The 16,984-nt window shown below is 35.1% G+C and overlaps 1 protein-coding gene across 1 annotated transcript; it reads left to right on the top strand.

The window, feature by feature from the left end:
- The first annotated feature begins 5,766 nt into the window (after positions 1-5,766).
- Positions 5,767-7,114, top strand: LOC107478154 (uncharacterized). The gene is made up of 2 exons (XM_016098303.1): positions 5,767-6,340; positions 7,062-7,114. Exons 1-2 carry the CDS (start codon positions 5,767-5,769, stop codon positions 7,112-7,114), a joined length of 627 nt encoding a protein of 208 aa, XP_015953789.1.
- Positions 7,115-16,984: the final 9,870 nt, after the last annotated feature.

Genomic DNA, 16,984 nt, shown 5'->3' with positions numbered 1-16,984 from the left:
AATCTTCCTCCTCTCCCAAATCTGCCACCTCTCCCACGACGAGCAAAAGTGCCTTTGCCATTGGTGTCAAAGAACATAGAGGATTGAGTTAAGTTGGCCATGGGTATACCTGATTCTAGTCACTTGAAGTGATCTAGCGTATCTTCATATGCTGTCAAGAATGATTCTGCCTCAACTATAGTAAAGAAAGATAGTCTAGACATTACAGATGAGATATAGCCAAAATATTTCTTTGGAAGCCCATCAAGAATAATCTGGATATGATCATTATGTGGAACTTGATATCCAATGGAAAAAAGGCATCGACAACCTATCGAATATTTGCAGGATATTCCTTTACAGAACCAGTTTTTCCCACAAATTTCAATTGCGACTTTAGATCTCATTTGCGACTTTAGACTTTGAATTTTGGTCTTGGATGTGATGTTGAAGTAAGATTGGATGATGATCCATGCCTCATGAAATTGAGTGCACTAAGTAACCTTATTCTTGAACAAAATGGAGATGGAGGCAAGGAGCCAAGTAAGAAGCACAAGATCCTTCTTCTTCCATTCTTTGAAAATCTGATATTTAGTGTTTGCTGCTTTTTTGGCATTGGTGTTGAAGCATGGAGGAACTTTGATCCAACGAGATGATCTTGCATCTCAAGAATCTCTACTGTTAAAAGAACTTGTTGAGACCAGGTGGAGAAATTATTCTATTTTAATTTATCAGCTAGTAGTACTAGTGAAGCTTTGGTTTAGTTGTTAGCAAGAATTAACGCCATTGTTAAAGAAATTACCAAAGAAATTTTGTGTAGTATATAAAGAACAGAAGGGAGAAGAAAAGATGAAAGAAATAACGAAAAAAATGGAGAGAAATTTAGGCTCTTGATTCCATATTAGGGTTTGTACTAAGAAGTATGAAGAAAACAGGGAGAAAAATATAGAAGAGAAATGAAATTTTGAATTGCAAAAATAGATGTACTCTCCTTTAATAACGTATACTCATACAATATATATACAACACCTTATGTACACTTAATCAAACTATGACTAACTTACTCACTAATTGAAAGAAAAATATAATAATAAAAAATACAATTATAAAAAATTAATAAGAATAATGAAAGAAAAATAAAAAATAAGTTGTATCTCTTGTTAGTGTTTATTTATCTTTCCTTTTAAGATAGACACAAAATATACTACTTCAATATTTTTAGGCACAATATCTCTGTTAATGCCTTGTGCCTGTAAACAAACACAACCGTAGGGATAGAATGGAAATAAAGATATTTTTGTGAAGAATTTATAAATGGAGACGAGGACTCTATCTTCCATTCCCTAGAAACCACACCCCAAAAATAATTATATATTAAACCAAAGTATAATAAAAAGGAATTGGTTGTGACACAATAAAATTCAAATAGTAGACACAATTTTATAAGATATTGAAGGTTCTCAATGACATAGAAAAGGGGGTTAAATCTATGGCCTCTTTTAATCTTGTACACTTTAACTTCGAACTGGATTTAAATCAGAGTTGCTGTTGAATTTGCAATATTGATTATGCAGGAGACAATTTTATTTTGTCTCATATCGAATGAAAACAGAAATAGAGCAGAGAAGAGTAAATGACACAACCATGTATCTTAGTTCAACCACTATGTGCAATGTGGCCTCACATTATCTTTTGGTTCTTGATATTTGCACCCATGTTGGCCATTAGATCTTTGCTCCAAATTGTGAAGCTTGATTTTTTTAGACCGGACTCTTGATACCAATTGAAGGTTCTCAATGGCCTAAAGAAGAGAGGGTTGAATCTATGGTCTCTTTATATCTTGTACACTTTTACTTCAAACTGGATTTAAATCAAAGTTGCTGTTGAGTCTGCAATGTTGATTATGTAGGAGACAATTTCATGTTGTTTCATATCGAATCAAAACAAAAACATACCAGAGAAGAGTAAATGATACAACCATATATCATGGTTTAACCACCATATATAATGTGACTTATATCCAGTCTCTACCACAATTGTGATAAAATTTTCTCTATCTTTTTCAAAGATTACAAATATCAATTTTCAAGGATTCTACCTAATCCTATTAGGAACAAACCAAACTTCAACCCAAGCTTGATTTGACTAGGTTCACTTCCTAGACTTTCAACCACTAAGTGCTCACACAATTTAGTAAAAATCCTTTCAAGATCATGAATACAAAACAGAAATATATACAAAAGAGTTTGACATAATTTCTAACTTTTTCAAGATTACTCTCTTTGTCATTCCTCTCAATGGCTTTTCTAATACCTCACATATTTGTATTTTTTTCATTGAATGAAAACAAAAAAAGATAAAACTGAAGAACAAAAGTTTAAATGTAAAACCATGAAGGAGAAAAGGGTATAGCAAAAATGCTATGAAGACCCAAACAGTATGCTTTTTCTCCTTACTTCAATTTTTGGTCGTTTATCTTTTTATGCAAGAGTAAAGCTTTCAAAACTTGAGTTTGATTGAACATATTTGACTTTGTTTTCTTCTCCATAAATCAGAGTAGAGACACAGAGAAGAAATAGAACAGCAGTAGTGATTAGAGTTGGCTTGAATCCTTACATAACTACTTCTCTTTCTTCCTTTTTCATCGACTTTAAGGATCTCTCTAAGTTTTAATTGTGACCTTTGATTTGCAACAGAGAAGGGCAACCTCTATTTTCTTCTTCTTATCCGAAAATGTGTAGCAAGAAGATGGCAGCTTTAATAAGTTAGAGTGGTTACACAAAGATGACAACTTTCTTCTTTGATTTGCCTATGAACCAAATCAGATTTGATTTTATTTTTTGGTTCCAACTCTTAACTTTTTTCTCTCTTGTCTTTTTAATGTCAAGACTTGGTGATTCACTTTTTTCGTTACTTAAACCCAATCTGAAGATCTTTTTTGCTTGTGAAACTTTTTTTCTTTCTTAAGGACAGAAAAGAGAAGTGAGTACTTAGTTAGAGAGATAGACACATTAGTTACGGACTTGAAAAGAAGGAAAATAACTCTTACGAGTAACTAATTAGGTTTCTACCATTCGGTTCACGACTGTTTAAAATATTATAGTGATGATTAAAGATATTTTATGTTGGATTTATTTCTTACTAGGTGAACTTCTCTTTTTTTTCTCTTTCTTAAGTAATCTTATTTATTGTTATAAATGGTAAATTGAATAAGTTATTATTATTTTTTATTTAGAATTAAATGAGAATAAAATTAGACATACTATTTTATTTAGGTTTTAGTGTTTAATGAGTGTCATATTCAAATATAAATAGTAATTTTAGGACTTTGATCCCCAAAAAAAGTTATTTTCGTAACACTTTTTCTCATCAAATGTGTTGCGATTTAACTCTATTAAAAATACAGAAGACTTTGATCGAGAAAAAATAAAGAATCAAATTTTTTTAATTATAATCACGAATTTAAATCTCCCGGTCAGAAAATGACCATACCTTGCCCTGTGACGCGTCAGTTTTGGCGTAGGTTGGTGGGGTTTTCAAGGCACGGCGAAATACACGCACGATGGAGGGGGGAGGCGGCAGATTGGCATTCCTTGGAAGAGGGGCTGATGGGATTCCAGGAGCTGTGGATGCGGAAGACAAGGCTGAACACGGTGATGACGATGAACGAAATGGTGAAGGTGATGAAGTACTTGGAGAGACTGGGCCGAGTATAGAAGCTGATGATGATAGGAACGTTCCAGAGCCTAATGACGATGTGGATGACGGTGGCTTGGAGAATGGAGCTCGGGCTATTGATGATGAAGCCAGTGACAATGATGATTTAACGTTGGAAGAGCAGCTGCTAGAAAACAAAAGAACATGGGACTTAGCAAGGGAATTAGGAGCAATGCTGTATAATGAAGAAGATGACATTATAGCGATCCTTCAGCAGCAGAATGAAGAAATTGCTCTAAAAAAAAGCTGGCGAAACAAAGGGTAAAATCGAGGCAGAGTAGACCCAAATCTCATAAAAAAGGTGTGCTATAAATTATTTAAATGATTTTTAGCTCTTGAAATATCAGGGAGTTGAGGAAGGATGAAAAGCTCAGGATGATAAAGAACCTGAAAAGCAGTTGTAGACTAAACATGCTAGGCCTGGTGGAGACTAAGAGACAGGTAGTGACTAAATTTGATGTAAAAAATATTTGAAGGAATAGTGGTGTGGGTTGGGATTTTGTTGAATCTAATGGTGCATCTGGTGGGTTGTTATTAATATGGGATGATGAATTTTTTAAAATAAGAAATAGCCACAAAGGAGAGAGATAGTTGTGTGTTGAAGGGGAGATGTTGAAGTATAATTTTAATTGTGCTTTCATTCTGGTGTATGGTGTTGAGAAACTTGTTGTTTGGGAGGAGTTGAGCTACATAGCTGGCTTATGTCAGGTTTCCTGCTACTTCATGGGGGACTTTATTGAGATTATACAGGTGGAAGAAAGACAGGGCACAGATACTTTACCCTTGTCAACCGAAGACTTTAAGAATTGGATACATGACATGGATGTGGTGGACTTGCCGATTACTGACGCAAGTTTACATGGTTTAAAGGTCAATCATGCAACCGTATTAATAGGGTTCTGGTTAGCTTGGAATGGCTTAAAAATTTTCCGGAGACTCAGATGCAAGGTGGTCCTAGGGGCTTGTCTGACCATTGTCCTATTATAGTGGAAGAAAGGAGGCGAAGCGATGGGCCGAGGCCGTTCAGGAGTCTTGACTCGTGGTTTACCCATGAAAGTTTTCTGAGAATGGTAAAGGAGGAATGGAAAGGCTTAAGAGAGGCACAGTTCACGGATAAATTGAAGGCTATGACAGTTCCTCTAGGAAGATGGCATAAAAATAACTTTAGGGATATGGATAAGAAAATCATGCAGTTTGAGGAAGAGATCAAGAAGATTGATGACATGGTGGGTGATGGTGTTTGTGATGGAACAATTGAGGCAAGAAGAAAAGGCGCTTGTGACTTGCTGTGAGAAATGGTATGTAAGGAAGGAGCTACATTGAAAGCAGATGTCGCAATCTAGACATGCGAAGGACATTGATAAGAATACGAGGTAATTTCACAATTTATCCTCTGCGAGAAGGAGAAACAATAGGATTGATGCGTTGCTAATTAATGGAAGATTGATAAGGAATCAAGCTCGGATTAAGATTGCGATTAGAGACTTCTACAAGAGTTTGTATCATCAGGAAGAGACTCCTTTGGTGGGGTTCAGGGACGGGTTGGTGGAAATGATTGGTATAGATGATGCTTTGGCTTTGGAAGTGCTGCCGAATCCTTAAGAGATTAAAGAAGCAGTTTGGGATTGTGAATCTTGCAAGGCGCCAGGAAGTGATGGGTACAACATAAACTTTATAAAGAGGTGTTGGGCTGATTTTACGGTAGCAGTGATGGACTTTTTCCTTACGTCCAAGTTGCCAGTGGATGCGAATCTCACTTGGGTGACACTGGCCCCTAAGTTCACTAGTGCAAAGGAAACCAAAGACCTGAGACCAATCAGTATGGTGGGTTGTGTGTATAAAATCATTTCAAAAACACTGGTTAGGAGGATGCGAGAAATCATGCCACGACTGGTAGGTGAGACACAGAGCGCTTTTGTCAAGGGACGGAAGATTCATGATGGGGCTCTTATCACGTGAACTGTTCAATGGATAAAGGAGAGGAAGAAGGAAGCGGTAATAATAAAGTTAGACTTCTAGAAAGCGTATGATAAAGTCAAGTGGAGTTTCGTAGACCTTGTATTGCAGAAGATGGGCTTTGGACATAGATGGAGGAGTTGGGTTATGGAGTGTGTAGGTACGAGCTCCATGTCAGTGCTGATAAATGGATCGCCATCTAAGCTTTTTAAGATGGAAAGAGGTTTGCAACAGGGGGACCCGCTATCGCCATTTCTTTTGGTACTTGTGGTTGACGTTCTACATAGAATGTTTGGAGAGTCGGCGAGAAATGGGAGAATATCGCCGTTACTAGTGGGTAGAGACCATGTCGAGTTATCACATCTTCAGTTTACGGATGATACCATTCTTTTCTACCCCCCGGAGGAAGAGACCATAAAGAACTATAGGAGGATCCTTCATTGCTTTGAGCTTATCTCGGGGCTGAGTATTAATTTTGATAAGTCTAGCTTGATTCTTGTTAACAGTGATGTTCAGTGGGTACATCTTATGTGCAGTGTACTGGGCTGTAAGGAAGCATCTCTTCCGGTAAAATACTTGGAGATCCAACTAGGAGTGAATCCGAGGTTGGTGAAGACTTGGAAGCCCATTATAGAAAAAGTGGAGGAGAAGCTGAGCATCTGGAAAGCTAAGGTACTCAATAAGGCAGGTAAGCTGGTGCTTATTAGATCAGTTTTGAACAGTCTGTCTGTCTATTATTTGAGTTTGTATAAAATGCCAAAGGATGTTGCAGAAAAATTGATTTTTCTACAGAGACAATTTCTATGGAGTAAGGAGGATGGTAGGCTTGATATGGCCATGATCAGGTGGGAGGTAGTGCAGGCTCCTGGGATGCCATGGTGCGCAACACAGCCCTTCTATTTAAGTGGTGGTGGAATTTTTCGAAGGAGGATTGTCCTTTATGGGAGAAGGTGGTGTGCTCTTGCAACAATCTGAATCCCAATGTGATGCTGTCATCCCAAGTATTACCCACTCGGGAGCCATGGAAGGATATCTGCCAAATACAGTTTAAGAATCAACAAGTAAGGCAGAAGATGATTAATGGGTTGTCCATGGAGATTGGTGATGGAAGAGGAACTCGATTCTGGGAGGATAGCTGGTTGCGTGGTGGGCCCCTGAAAGATAATTTTTCGAGACTCTTCTCAGTTTTAAACCAAAGAGGATCCGTCATAGAGGATTGTGGATTTTGGGACGGAATAGAGTGGAGGTGGAATTTCCAATGGAGGCGAGAGCTATTCCAATAGGAGTTGGACTTATTGCACCAGCTGCATGAAGCATTAAGGCTGGTTAATCTTGTGTATGACAGAGAGGTTAGAGTGGTGTGAAAATTTGATAAGCAGGGTGTATTTTCTACTAATTCCTTTGTACAGGAATTGCAGGTGGAATTGCTCCCGGAGGATATAGCGAGTTTCAGCTTTGCTAGGACATTTTGGAAGAGTCTAGTGCCACCAAGAGTTGAATTGTTTATCTAGTTTGTCTTGACTGGAAAGGTCAATACTAAGGAGAGGCTGAGTCGATTGGGAGTGGTTAACCAAGAGAATGTGACCTGTGTGTTGTGCAATAAAGGTGTTGAATTTGTTCACCACTTGTTTCTTGCTTGTGAATTCTCTTGGCAGGTTTTGTGTGCCTGGCTATCTTTTGTTGGAAGGCAATGGTCATGCCCAGGGACACTAAAGGAACATTTTTAGAGTTGGATTGAGTTATCAACGAGTAAGCAGAAACATAAAAGGTGGATGGTATCTTTCTGTGCTATTATCTGGAATATCTGGCTTGAAAGGAATAGGAGGATTTTTCAGAATAATAGAAAAGGGGTTGACGATATAATCCACATGGTGTTAATGAACTTTAAGGAGTGGTTACATGTGAATTCCTTCTGTTGTTGATGGCAATGCCAAAGATGACAGGGGGTAGCATGTAGTTTTCCTGATTAGTTTATGCCTTAGTCTGGTGTCGTTCTTTCTGGTCTGCTCTCTTTACTCCACTTATTGTGTTGAGCTCTTTCATTCAAAAAAAGTATTTTGCAGGTTCGAGTTTGGTTTGTTTAAAAGTTAGATAAATTTATGGATGTATTAAAAGTTTTTTTTTGTGAATTATAACTTAGTAAAATAATAAATTTAAAAATATTAGTCGAATACGTACCATAAGCATAACTAAACAGGAATAATTACAGGAATTCCATATTTCCATTCTTAGATAATGCAATTGCGTTTCATACGAAAACGTTAGTAATAAGCTATACTGTACTATCAGACTAGCAGTTGACTTGTTTGATATTTCCCATGTGGAATAATTAGAGAATTGAAATTCCCATAAAAGGCATAATTAATGAACAACTCCATTATCATCAATCCTTTAATTAATAATATCATACCAACATAATTTCAATTCTTTGCCTCACATATTGCATCCCCATTTGCGAGGTATGAAGCCACTTTGTTTCTTTAATGGCATCCACATCAATATATAGATACCTTAGAGGGAAAATTGAAGCCACTTTGTTTCTTTAATGGCATCCAGATCAACAGATACCTTAGAGGGAAAATTAAATTCGTAGGTGATTTAAGATACTAAAATATTTATTTGGGTTTAGTTTACAAGTTCCCCAGAATCATTAATTGAGCAAATTTTTATAAAAAATATAAAATTTTGATTTTAATACGTTTGTTATATATTTATAAAAATAAAAATTTAAAAATAAATATTATTTTATTCTCTAATATTTAGATCAAATCTTAATTTAATTTTTAATATTTTAAACATCTTATTTCAATTTCAAAAAATTTAATGTTGTCCCACCATTAAATTTACAATCATGTTAAGAAGACAAAAAAATCAATTTTAAGTAGTCCAAACATGCTTTATTTAATATTTATTTATTGCATAGTGGATTAAATAAAATAAAAAATGATAAATGTTAATCATTTTTCGCTAAGAATATTCTCCACATACAAGCGTTTCCTATATAGGTCTTTATAAGTCATTTATATTCACGTGTTTTGTACCGTTACTGCACCTTCTTCTTCATCAACACCACCTCTTTCTCCTCCTCCTCTTCCTCCTTCTTTTTTCATTGGAATTTCTTTTCCTCCTTTCTTTTTCTCTTTCTCATCCATCATAAATTATCTCGTTGTTGAAAATAATGAATAATTCAGGTTCAAATTGTCAATTGAACCAGAACGAAATTGATTATTATTTTGAATCCAATCAAGTGGCTAAGGTGTGGTTCAATACAAAAGAAAAAAATGTAGCATTAGAGGAAACATTTTTCTGTATTTGCAGCAAATTTGGGTGTAACACAAATATTTGGGTATAACACGAAAACATTTAGGTGTATTTTTATTCTGATAAATTTTGCATAATTCAAAACATTTCCTCTTCCCTCTTCTCATCTTCTGCTGCTTTTTTTCTTTATTCATCTTTTTCTTTTTGTTTTACCTTCTCAAGTTTCTTCTTGTCTTACTCTCTTAACAAGAATAAAAACAAAAAAATCAAACAAAGAAGAAGAAGAAACACGTAATGCTGTAAAATTATTTGGAAGAAGATGAATTTACAATCATTTAACTAAAAGAAAGAAAGAAATAAGGAAAAAAAAAGAAGAAAAAAATGCAGCATTAAAAGAAACATTTTTCTGTATTTGCAGCAAATTTGGGTGTAACACAAAGATATTTAGGTGTATTTTAAGAATTTTGGGTGTATTTTTATTCTAATAAGTTTTGCATAATTCAAAACTCTTCCTCTTCCTCCTCCTCATCTTCTGTTATTTCTTCTTTTTTTTTCATCATCATCACCATATTTTTCTTCTTTTTTTTCTTATTCATCTTTTTCTTTTTGTTTTATCTTCTCAAGTTTCTTCTTATTTTACTCTCTTAACAAGAATAAAAATGAAAAAATCAAACAAAGAAGAAGAAACATATAATACTGCAAAATTACTTGGAAGAGAATGAACTTACATTTATTTAACTAAAAGAAAGAAAGAAATAAGGAAAAAAAGAAAAAAAAATACAGTATTAGAGAAAATATTTTTCTGTATTTGCAGCAAATTTGGGTATAACACGAAGATATTTGGGGGTAATACGAAGATATTTGGGTGTATTTTTATTCTGATGAGTTCTGTATAATTCAAAACTCTTCATCTTCCTCTTTCTCATCTTTTGCTTCTTCTTCTTCTTCATCTTCTTATTTCATATTCTCATAATTCTTCTTGGGAAGAAAAAATTAAACAGAAAAGAAAAAAAATACATAATGTTACAAAATCAATAGAAAGAGATGGAGGAAAAAATGCAGCAACAACAACAGTAGCAAAAAACGACGATGAAGATGAAACACGTGAAAAAAAAAAAGAGGAGAAACGCAAAGAAAAATGAGAAGAAGAAAGAACAGGAGGAGGAGGAGGAAGAACGTGAAGCGCGCTATGAAAATCATTGAGTCGCGTGCGTGTTGACACGCTCGTATGGGTAAGCGTTCTTTTTGTTGGGTTTGGCCCAATTTATATGACTTATAAACCAAAATGACTCATATGTATAACACTTCTCTTTGGCTAATATTTTTTTTACTAAACATTTCCATAAATTTGACACAAACAACTTTTAATCATAACACAAATATTTGATGAGCCATTTTTTTTCGTTTGGTTCTATTTTTTCAAACTGAACATAGTTCAATCATTTATGATTCAATTTATGCATTTTACACTATATATCAATACGTCAATTTACACATATTTTAAAGCCCGAAACTAAAATCGTGTTGTTTAGTATCTATGTCTATACGAGATATAGAATTGGTGGACTTTTTAATTTAAATAAAATAAATTAATTATTTATTAAAATAAATCATAATACACAATTTTATCGTTTTATATATTCAATTATATTTTTACTAGTAACAAAAATAAAAAAGCAAATTACAAAATTAACGTTGATGTTGACAGCAAAAGTAGTGCATAATTTTTTTTTTATATTTTTACTATTGCTACCAACAATGACAATAACCTAGCATTTTTGCTTCCCTTGACAATGAAAATAGGCATGTAAATTCTCTTTTGTAACTTGTAAAATTGTAGGAATTTTTTCTCTTATTTTCGAGGTCCATGACAACGAAAATAGGATATATATTTTGGGATTTGATGGATACAAAAATAGAAGTATTAACGTTCAAAAACTTTTCTATAAATATTAAAATAGTGCAGAACAAATTTATCACAATCACACACTTCTATCTATCATTTTTCTCATCTCTATCTCTCATTCTTCTCTTTTTTCTCTTAGATTTTGTTTGATGGAGGAAAGAAATAGAAAGGAATGAAATTGAGTGAAAAGTAATAGGAAAGAAAAAAATTGAGATGAAATTTAATTTTTATTGGTATGTTTGGATGAAAGAAAAATAAGATAGAAAGAGATCGAAGGATAGTTAACTTATGGTGTTTGTTTGAAAAAAAAAAAGTAGAGAAAAAAAATAAAATTATATAATGACAATTTTATTCATTATACTATATAGAAATGTTATTATGTATATGATTATATAATATATTTAATAATTTTATTAAATAATAATAACAAAATTTAACTACATTTTTAATATAACAAGTTAGGAATATAAATTTTATAAATATAGTATATAATAATAAAATTTAGGTAAATAAAATTACACTTTTGTGACCAAAATCACAAATGTAATTATTTATGTGCTTGCAAATGTACTTGTAAAAAGTTCATTTTAAAGTGTGTATACACTATAATTTGTGTCATTCTTGATACCGTAAAATTAAATTTAATTTATATGTGTGCCAAAAACACAACACATTCTCATATTTCTAAAGAACACAAAGATAACTATTTGTTTGTGTGTTATTTGACAACTATAATATATGCTTTCTAAATAGATAATGTGTGCATATATGAAGAAATTATGTGCTATTTAGCAAAAATAAGTGTATTTTGTGAAAATTTAAATTGTGCTTATATGGAAAAATTGTATCATTATATGAAAAAAATTGTAATATTTTTGAAATATTTATTATATACAAAAAATAGTTACAGTACTCTATAGTTTATACACATGTCATTTCACCAACTCTAATGAATGTTATAAATCAAAATGTTTGCATGTTATTACTGGAGCATTTTATCGAATAATCTAAAGATATAAAAATAAAAAATAATAAACCAAACCAGAATAATCTCTATCCATATATCTCAAAATTCAGTCACAAACACACATATCTATGGATATACAGAATGAAATGTGAAATAGTAAGAGCAAAATAAAAACTTACCTAATTTGTTAAGTAGACACAAAACGATGTGACGACTAGATTGGTTGTGCAGTATGAATGAATAAACAATGGCTAACAATTGCAGAGGTTGACAGTATTGAAATTGAGTAGTATGAATGGCTGAATTGCAGGGTTGAAGAAGAGTTAGTTTTTGAAGAAAGGAGAATGGTAGGGTTTAGAATAATGAGTAAAATAATTTTTTCCTTCCATTTTCTCGCACAAATTGGAATGAAGATTTTTTCATGGGTCTTATTTACTTTTTTGCATTATTCATTATTTCTTTTTGTATTTTCCATCCAAACCAAACAGATAAAATTTGACATTTTTTCTCATTTACTTTCCTTTCACATTCATTCTCCCCTAATTTCTATCGAAACAAACACTGTGTTAAAATTATCACAAAATGACAATAAAATGCATTAATGTTGTTTATCCGAATGCAATAATTAGATGTAACAATGATGGTGCATCTTTTGAATATAATGATCGAGTTACAATGCAAACATGGCAGTTATAGTCATTAAGTTTGATTATGGTGAACATATGTTTATTGGAGAGGAAACACATAAGGAAATAGGATACTGATTTCTATTTGTCGATGAAGTCGAAGAGTGTATTAAAAAGTGTTTTGACCTAAAGATGATGAGTATGTTCGTGCTATGTTTGAAGTGCATGAGAAGCTTGTGGTACAACAAGTGATGGAGACTTCCAATTGAGGTCGTAGACATAGGTGAAAGATTTTTATCTTCATGTTCAAGCATGTCGAGTTTTATGCCGGGACTGAGCCACAGTCGAGGAACCGACATTAGGAAGCTGAGGGAAGCATTTTTTGTATTACCACCGAATGCTAGGTTTTCAGAAGACTCAGAGATAGATGAGAACTGGGTTGAAACTGGTTCTGAGAATGATAGTAATGACGAGATGGAATATGTTTCAGAAACACAATATTCTGAATTTGCACAATCATGGTTTATCTTGCCACCACCACCTCCTCTTTCCCCTCGTTCGCCAGTTTCAAGCTATGATTCTACATTGGACCTTGATTGTAATATCCGATCTAACCGAAATTAATTAAATAATAATTTAAATAGGAGCGAATATGGTTGGAAGATTTGGCAATGGGAATTTGATGGTTTAAATATGATATTTGGATTCAGTGAATTTTTCCGAGTCGGAAAACATAGTTTTCTGCGTAAAAGCGCGCAGTGGAATTTTGACCGGAAGTACCGGCTGAGATCTGTCTGGTACTGCAGCTGAGAAAATTGATTATGAGTAAATAAGATTAAGAAATGAGGAATTATAATTAGGGGAGGTAGAAATATTTAAAGTGTGATTTGGAGCGCTAATCTTAAAGGTTTTGGCCCAAAATTAGGCCAACGGACAAAAATAAGTGAACTGGATCTAAGTGGGCCCAAGACCCAACATATATAAATATTAGTTATGAGCATTTCAGCTCATTTTACCCTAAAAGGAAGGGTTGGGGCGCTGAAATTGAGAAGAGAGAAGAAAAGAGAGAAAACCTAACTCTCTTTGATCTTCAAATCACCATAACTTGAGCTACGGAGCTCCGATTGACGAGCCATTTGCAACCATGCATCGTTCTTCTCATCCTCTACAATTCTATCTAAGTTTTGTGGTGAGTATTCCATTCATCTCTGTCCAGTTTTTGAAATTTTCGACTGTTACACATTTTTGGGTAGTTAGTGTTGAAATCTTGTGATTTTGTGTGTTTAGGGATACTCCAACATGGATTTCAAGTGGGTTCTATCCCTACTTCATATGGGCTGAGGTAAGAAGTGCTCAAATCCTTGTGATCTATTATTTTTATGAGCCCTAGATTGATGTATGTATGTGATATTGGTTATGTTAGTGTATTTGGTGATTTTGATGCACGATTGGGAGGTTGGTTTTACTTGTGGAGCTTTGGTGTGGCTTGGAGCTAAGGGTTGGTGGAGACTTCCATAGAAGAGGCTCAATTGGTTTGGCTACAAGAGGTACGGTTTAAGTTTCATTTAAGTACCGTGTGGTGTGATGAGAATTCCTAGGCTAGATGCCCCTAGGATTAAGTTTGGATTGTGTAAATGGTTGGTGCTAATATGCATAGTTGGTATGTAATACGAATTAATGATTGGGTTGAGAATTGTGTGGCCTTGTATGCTTGGTGTATTGAGAATTGATGTATTGGGTAATGAGTATTGATTTGTGGTTTATGCATTTAAATTGTGAATTTGGGCCGGAGGCCGTGAATCTTGGGCCGGAGGCCGGAAAGAGGTAAGGAAGGTAAGTTGATGTGTGCATTGTATGATGACACAAGTGATTGGATGAATTTCTTTATGTGGTCATATATGTGATCATGCTTATTGATGCCTTGATGGTATGATGATGGATGAGAGATATGTATGTTGTGATATATGCTTGAGAAATGATTAAGGTTGATTTGTAGGTGAAACCATATGATAGTGAGTATGATATTGATTATGTATAATGATGATTGATTGGAAATAGTATTGTTGGAAATTGGGATGAGAAAGGATGTATGACATGTTAATGTGTTTGTAATTTAGCCATTTGTTTGAAATGGGTAAAAAAGGTTATATGGCAGTTTTGTGAATTGTGGTAATGTGTTAGTGTATGAGTTGAGGAGGCTTAATGTCGATTTTGATATACTTTGATTGATTTCAAAGAAAAGGGATGAAATTGGCATGTTTTGGTTGATTTTGAAAAGAGTCGGAAATGGCTTGTTTTGAAAATGGCACTTTGTGGTTTTGAGTGAAAACATGGTTTTTGGACATACTTTGATGGGATATAACTTGGATTGCGGATTTCTATTTTGTGCTAAACTTGTTTAGCAGTGAAATTGGATCCAGGATGTCCATGCCATTCGAAGAACGGGTGAAAAACGATTTAAAATGAGAAAGTTATGTCCGTCGGAAGATTGGGGGTTGAATCTGTGAATTCTGCAGCTTTTAACTTAGAAAATTTTTAGCAGAATGACCCTCCACGCGTAGGCGCACTTGGTGCGTATGCATCGTTCTTCAAGAAGGCACCATCCACACATGCGCGTGGTGTACGCGTGCACGTCGATGCGCTGCACCCAATGCCCAGCCATTTTCCCGAGAGTTGTGCCAGTTTTGTGCCTGGGGCGCAAATGCACCCACGCGTACGCGTGGCTGACGCATACGCATCGTCTGGCTATGTTTCAATCCGCGCGTCCGCGTGTATGACGCATACGCGTTGATGAGCTTTGTGGCTATCCACACGTGCGTGTGGAGTACGCGTACGCGTGGCCCTGTTTTCATGCCAAAGTTAATTTTTGAGTTTTAAAAGCCAAATCTCATACTTCTAAGCCTCCGATCTCACCCCTTATGTATTAAATCACTATGATATGCCTAGCAAAGAGGAAGGAGCTAGGGGATGTGGTAACTTGCAAATGAAGCAAGGGGAAAAGTTGTGATCAATGATGATCAAAGATGATTATATGAGATATGGAGGATGACGGTGGAAGTACCGTGTATGCCATGAGCCGAATGGTTATATTTATTGATAAATGGCTGGTTCTTGATTGAACCATGAGCCGGATGGCTGAGTTATTGTCGGGTTACGGCAAAGCCATTACTGATTATGGCTGAGTATAAATGCATATATGATTAATGAATGAATGTGTTAAATGGATAATAATAGAAAATGTTGAAATGTGATGTGTAACCCCGGGTAGTAGGCAGTGGCGTTGTCCACTTGCTCCGGGTATGAGACGGGAAAGGATGTTTATGATAAATGAGTTTAATTATGGAGTTTTGAATGAATGTATTTGTGATACCTGGATAGTAGTAAGGGTGGTGGTTCATCCTGCTTGCTCCATGTTAATGTTTGAGATTTGATAACAATGATGATTGCTTTTAAACTGAACGAATGTATGTTTTGAGATCCTAGGCAGTAGCAAGGGTTGTGGTTCGTCCCACTTGCTCCAGGTCAGAGATTGTGACGCCTGGGTAGTAGCGGTAGTAGTGGTGAATCTACTCGCTCCAGGTTGAGCTTTTAAACACCCGCCTGGGTAGTAGCCGCAGTAGTGGTTGTTCCACTGGCTCTAGGTTGAGCGGGCAGTAGCAAGGGAGTTGTAGCTCAAACCTACTTTCTCTGCAAGGGGTGTTTCTGTCCAATGGTTAGCTACTAGGACATGTCGGGTTGGCTATATAACCGATAGATGATATCATCAGCCATAGAGCATGCATACATCATTTGCATATGTTTAAATTGTTTGGGTTTGCCTATTTGGTTTGGATTTCTACATCATATATGCTATGTTACCTGATTATGTGCTACTTGTTCTACTTGTACCTTATTTGTGTATTACTTGCATGTATTGCTTGTGTTTGTACAACTGAGAGACCCCTCATGTTGGTGTCGATGGATGTTGAGGGCTGGTCTTGATGAGATGAATTGATGATGCGATTGCATGATGATGATGATTTTTGAATGAGATAATTTGAGCCCCCTGGGTAGACGCAGTGATGTGATTTTACTAGCTCCAGGCGAGGGTATGATGTATTGATATAGAGTTGCTAAAGCAGAACAACTGGTGATGGTTTTGCTTATGATTCTGAGTCTGATTCGTGGAAGAGTCAGCGAGTTGGAAAACATGTGTAACATGAACTAGATTTAGTATCCCCGGTTCGTCTGAGAGACGGCGAAGATATTTATTTTCTCTACTTTATGTTTTGTTTAGAATCTCTCCACCTTTGTTTTGAAAAGATTATATTGTGTGTTGAACTCTTTTGGGACTTGCCTATAGAGGCTCTTATGTTTCCTTTGGGAGAGATTAGGATGTACTGTTGTCAGTTACTTTCATACTATACCCTAGCTGGCCTAAACTTCGCGGGTCGCGACTAGTGGCTATTTACTTATGTTATATATATCTATCTATTATCTATCTCTTGATCTCCTTTATTCCTTATCCGTATATCACTTTCGGCTTCACGGTTTATCTTTTTGTTGTCGAAACGTGAGTGATACGTCTTCGCG

Source organism: Arachis duranensis, chromosome 3 (assembly GCF_000817695.3).
Source record: "Arachis duranensis cultivar V14167 chromosome 3, aradu.V14167.gnm2.J7QH, whole genome shotgun sequence".
Classification (NCBI taxonomy): Eukaryota; Viridiplantae; Streptophyta; class Magnoliopsida; order Fabales; family Fabaceae; genus Arachis; species Arachis duranensis.
This window is presented reverse-complemented; position numbering and strand designations above follow the sequence as displayed.